Raw genomic sequence first — 5,479 nt, forward strand, 5'->3', positions numbered from 1 at the left:
CGGAAAGAGAACCGTGTGAGGTGTGTGCGTGCGGGTGTGCCGGGGTGTGTGTGCGTGTGTGCGTGTGTGCATGTGTGCGTGTGTGTGTGTGTGCGCCCAGCGGTGCGTGTGCACGCACGTGTGCCCCGCAGCGCGTGTGACCCGGAGGGGGTCCTGGCGGGGTGACACGGCGCGCGGGCAGAGCTGCCCCGTGCCCCGCGGTGACAAAGGCGCGGCGCCGCCCGGCCGCCCGCCCCTCCACGCCATTCACAAACCCAGGCGAACATGGCCGGCTGGCGGAGAGCCCGGATTTTTTTTTTGTGAATGGAGGCGGTGACGTCGCGCGCTCCCGCCTCCCGTCCATTCATGCGGCCCCGGCGCGGGATGAATGGGCGGGGCGGGGCGAAGGGGCGGGGGCGCGCGTCGGCCGCCGGCGGGTAGTAAAGGCTCCGCCGCGCGCGCGGGGGTGCGTGAGCGGCAACGGCCGCCGGTCGCAGGGTCCCGCCGCCTCCGCCCGCCATGGTGGCCACCGAGGGGCTGCGGGAGATGGAGGGCAGCGCGCTGCGGCGCCTGGTGTGCCGCGACGAGGCCGCCCCGGCCGGCGGCCCCGAGCGCTGCCTGGTGCTGGACTGCCGGCCCTTCCTGGCGCACAGCGCCGGCCACATCCGCGGGGCTCTCAACGTGCGCTGCAACACGATCGTGCGGCGGCGGGCCAAGGGGGCGGTGAGCCTGGAGCAGATCCTGCCGGCCGAGGGCGAGGTGCGGGCGCGGCTGCGGGCCGGGCTGTACGCCGCCGTGGTGGTGTACGACGAGCGCAGCCCCCGCGCCGAGGCCCTGCGCGAGGACAGCACCGTGGCGCTCGTGGTGCGCGCGCTCCGCCGCGACACGGCGCGCGCCGACATCCGCCTCCTGGCAGGTACGGGGAAGGGGGGCCCGGGCGGGGGTGGGACCCGGCGGCGGGCGGCCCCGAACCCGGGGAGCGGGGCCCGGCCTCGCCCCGCGCCGGCCCTGCCGCTCCGGCTCCTGAAGCTGGGAGGCGGGTAGGGGCTGTTGTGGGTGCTGGGCTTGGGGGGCGCCCCCAGCGAGGCGGTGCGGCTGTGGCCCCGGAGGAGGGTCCTGGGACAGCGGGCGGGGGGGCCCGGGAGAAACGCGGTCGGAGGCACCAGCGCAGCGGGCGGTGGGGCAGGTCTGGGCCTCCGCGTGGGACCCGGCGGGGGCTGGGCTGGCACGGAGACCCCGGGGAGTGAGGTGCAAACCCAGCGGCACAAGCCGCTCTCGTTGAAAGCGGGGCGGGGAGACCCCCTCTCTTTGTTTCAGTTCATCCCCAACCGCACAGCAGATAAGGTGTTTGTGCGAAACCAAATACCTGGTGTCGCAGATGCCCCGTTGCAGCGGGCAGGACACCCTGCGCTGCCTCTGTGCTGCTTCCCGACGACAGCACCGACCAGGGCTTTCCCCCACCGTGCTCTCAGCGTCGGCTTGTATTAAATGAGATGCTGTGAACAGCTGAACCTGCTGGTCCTGAGAATTGCCATGAGATGATTTAGGGGAGGGGAATGCACAGCTGGGGCTCCTGAATGAGCTCTGTGGGGTTTTTTCTTTTTTGTTTACAGCCTGAGAGTTAATTTATTCCTTGGTTTACTTACAGCAGGGGTGAGGATGTGTATGCAGAGAAGCAAATCCATTAAGAGGCTTGATAGATGGAGGAGCTGGTGTTTCTCTTGTACTAAGCAGTAAAAACAGCAGGAGCTGTTGCAAGGATGCAATATGATGCGCTGCTGTGGGAGTCCCTGCACAGCAAGGGCTCGCTTGGGAACATGCCCTTGGGTCCTTGGCCATGAGCTGTCATGGTGCCTGGAGCTGCACATGTGGCAGGAAACACTGCTGTGCTTCAAGGGTGGCCCTTATCGGCTGAGGGCTTCTGGTACCCCTGTGGTTCTCATGAGAGGTTGTTCGGAGTTTCCAATCTTTCCTTTGTAAGAAGCGGAAGCAGCCTGTGAAGCAGCCTGGCTGGGTGTTGCTCGGTGATGGGTGACCACGCAGCGTGGTTCCTGTGCTGGGCAGGGCCTGCAACACCCAGCCAGGAGCTGCACACCACTGGATGGAGCTGCTGGATGTGGCACTTGCCTGAACGGGCATTAGGTCTGATGAGATACATCAAAGAGATCTTTGTTTGAAAGGGTCGCTTTACGCATTTCTGTACGTCACCCTGTGCAGCTTCTCCTTCTCAGGGTGGTGTGATGGCCACTGGATGTGGTAAATCCAGGGAGTTTAGGATCAAACCTCCTGAAGATGTCTAACAGAGATGCTTGTGTTTGGTTGCTCCTCCAAATCGAACCAGTAGGATTGCAAAGGGATGTCAGGGCACAGAAGCCTCTGCAAACTGTCCTGCTCATGTGGGAGGGACAATGCAAATTCAGCGATGCATATGCATATTTCTGCTTCAAGGTACTTGAGCCCTTCCTTGTGAAGGGGGAGGAAACCATAAAGAACAGTGAGATGCTGGCAGTACTGGTCTCTAGCTGCCTAGAGATGCCTGGGCTGCTTTGCTGGAGATGCTTGTGCCCGCTGGTCTTTTGAACATCCAGCCTTGTTCAGGAGACTCTCAGAACTAAAACTGGATAATGAATATGTGTCCTGCTGTGTGTACTCTGGCAAGCCCAAATCTACAGGTCCTGCAGTTGTGGGTAGTCTTCAGGAGCTGTCGTGGGAGTCAGGGCTTGGTCTAGCTAGATTCCTGTGGTGATAGTAAAATACCTGATTTGTGTTGGTTTTAGGTTCAAGGTCAGACTCTATGAGCATGTCAGGGTTATTGATTTGATTTGAATGAGAGAAGAAGGAGATATCACCAGAGGTGTTTATTTGAAGCAAACACTGCAGTTCTCCCCTCCTGGGAAGTTAAAGGTGTTTCTTCTTGTTTTGGATGCTGTTAAGAAGACCTGGGGTCAGTTTGCTTATCCCCTTGGCAGCAGGTCAAAGGAGCTCTTTCACAGTGTGCTCACCACTGTTTTCTGCTGGGACCTGTGTCCTTGAGAGCCCAGCCAGTGGACACCTCTCGCTGGCTCTGCTTTGGGGCTAGTTTCAGGGTATGTTGCCAGTGTCAGGGCTTCCCTGACCTGTTGTTTTAGGAGCTCTGGGATGGAGGGTCAGGCTGGGAAAGTGGGAGACCCCCCTGTGCTTTGTGGCAGGTTGCCATGTCTGGGAAAGTTGGGAACTGAACAGCCTTTAGCCTGGGAGCAGCTTTTCCCAATGAAGTCAGAGAATGCTGGCAACAAGTTCTCTCTCTGTCATCTTAGAGAGCAACCTTGGCCTCGGTCTGGGGTTTCGGGTGGTGGTTTGCAGGGGACTAAACCCTGGACATGAGACTTTGGGTAGCAAAGAGCATTGCAGAGCTCTTGGAGCTCTGGCTCCGAGGCAGTGGTGGGGCCTCTAGGGTTGCCCTCTTGCTGCCAGGAGCCTGGTTGCTCATCCTGGGGCAGGAGACCACTCCATCGCTGTAGCATCATCTAGTGGCGAAGGGTACAGCAAGACCTGTCCTTCAGCTCTGGATGTGCTGTTCTGCAGTGCTGTGAATGGAGCCTGGGATAACACTTTGTGCCTCTCTTCTTGCAGGCGGTTATGAGCGTTTCTCCTCGGAGTTCCCTGAATTCTGTGCAAAAACCAAGTCCCTGAGCAATGTGTCGCCCTCCACCAGCGCTGAGCCCCTGGATTTTGGCTGTGGTTCCTGTGGGACCCCTCTTCATGACCAGGTATGCCCACTGCTCAGCTATTTTCACTGCTCTTTCCAGCACTGCAGCCTGGTCCTGCTGGAGTCTCTGTGCTCCCTCAGCTGTGGCCAGCAGAGCCACAGCCCTGCTCCCTCTCCTGTTGTGGGAGAGCATGGTGGTCCTCCTGATCACAGAGTGTTTCTGCTCCCTGGGTACTGGACGAGCCCAAATCCCGTTAACCACACCTGCCTGTTCCTGGATGGAATGAAGAGAGGGAGGAATGAAATTGGTTTAACACCTCAGAAAGGCTGTTGAAGCCTCTGCTTCTTCTTGGGGCCTCCAAGCCATCTGGATATGTGTCCTGCCTACTGCTGTCCCCTGGTCACCCCTGTATCTTGTTTTTCTCTGTGACAGGGTGGTCCTGTCGAAATCCTTCCCTTCCTCTACCTTGGCAGTGCCTACCACGCTGCCCGGCGGGACATGCTTGATGCTCTGGGCATCACGGCCCTGCTGAACGTCTCCTCAGACTGCCCCAACCACTTCGAGGGGCACTACCAGTACAAGTGTATCCCCGTGGAGGACAACCACAAAGCTGACATCAGCTCCTGGTTCATGGAGGCAATCGAGTACATTGGTGAGTGCCTGTGCAGAGATGATGTGTCCATGTGTGTTTCACCATGGGGGCAGTTCCTGCCTCAAAGACCTAGAAACCTTAGTTCAGAGGGAACGGGGGTCCAGAAGAGTTCAGGCCATTTGTTGCAGCAGTGGGAGGTAGCTCAGCCACCACTTGCAGGTTTGGCAAGGGTTGGGCTTTGTTGGAAAGGCATTGGTCTGACATTTCATCCCCCGCTGTCCTCCAGACTCGGTGAAGGAGTGTTGTGGCCGGGTCCTTGTCCACTGCCAGGCTGGTATCTCCCGCTCTGCCACCATCTGCTTGGCTTATCTGATGATGAAGAAGCGTGTCAAGCTGGAGGAGGCCTTTGAGTTTGTCAAGCAGCGCCGGAGCATCATCTCCCCTAACTTCAGCTTCATGGGGCAGCTGCTGCAGTTTGAGTCGCAGGTGTTGGCCACCTCATGTGCAGTGGAAGCCGTCAGCCCCTCTGGGACGCTGCGGGAGCGGGGCAAGTCCACTTCCACTCCCACCTCCCCGTTTGTCTTCAGCTTCCCAGTTTCTGTCGGTGTCCATGCCACCCCCAGCAGCCTCCCATATCTGCACAGCCCCATCACCACGTCACCCAGCTGTTAGCTCAGGGGCTGAGGCCAGGCAGATAGTGCTAGGCGTGGAGGTGACTGTGGAGCCCTGTGATATTAAGCAATAGTGCCGGACACTGCCATTCACCCTGGACTCAGTGTTTTTTTGTAAAGAAATTTCTTACCTCATCTTGTTTTCTTTTTTTTTTTTTTTGCTTTTTATGTTTTGAAAGCACGAAAGTTGTAAAAGCCACAAACCCTGACACTGTCCAGGCTCCTTGGGGGATGAAAAAAAAATAGTATACTGGGTTTCAAGTGCCTGGTTTTCATCTCTTTCCATCCCTATTTTATTGTCTTGTTTTTTTAGACAAAGATACACCTTCCCCCTATTTCTGACCCTAGGTCATTTGGGTTGAAAAGGCAGCATTCTCTCTTTGTGCTGCAGTTTCTCCCCTGCCCTTGCAAGAAGAGACACAAGTGTGTGTCGCAGGTGCTGCTCACCTGAGTCAGTGACACTGGGTGAGCTGCAGGCAGGAGTGGTGGCACAGGACTGCCTGCAGACAGCCTCAGCCCAAACAGTGCTGGAGTAGCCAACAGGGGCT

General features: G+C 58.4%; 1 protein-coding gene across 1 annotated transcript; it reads left to right on the top strand.

The window, feature by feature from the left end:
- Positions 1-498: 498 nt before the first annotated feature.
- On the top strand, positions 499-4,932 carry DUSP4 (dual specificity phosphatase 4; the record flags this gene model as incomplete). The annotated part of the gene is made up of 4 exons (XM_080343586.1): positions 499-895; positions 3,592-3,728; positions 4,101-4,320; positions 4,547-4,932. The coding sequence occupies 4 exons, from the start codon at positions 499-501 to the stop codon at positions 4,930-4,932; spliced, it is 1,140 nt and encodes a 379-aa protein (XP_080199712.1).
- Between the last annotated feature and the right edge of the window lie 547 nt (positions 4,933-5,479).

The sequence above is a fragment of the Nesoenas mayeri genome (assembly GCF_963082525.1).
Source record: "Nesoenas mayeri genome assembly, chromosome: 4".
In the NCBI taxonomy this organism is placed as follows: domain Eukaryota; kingdom Metazoa; phylum Chordata; class Aves; order Columbiformes; family Columbidae; genus Nesoenas; species Nesoenas mayeri.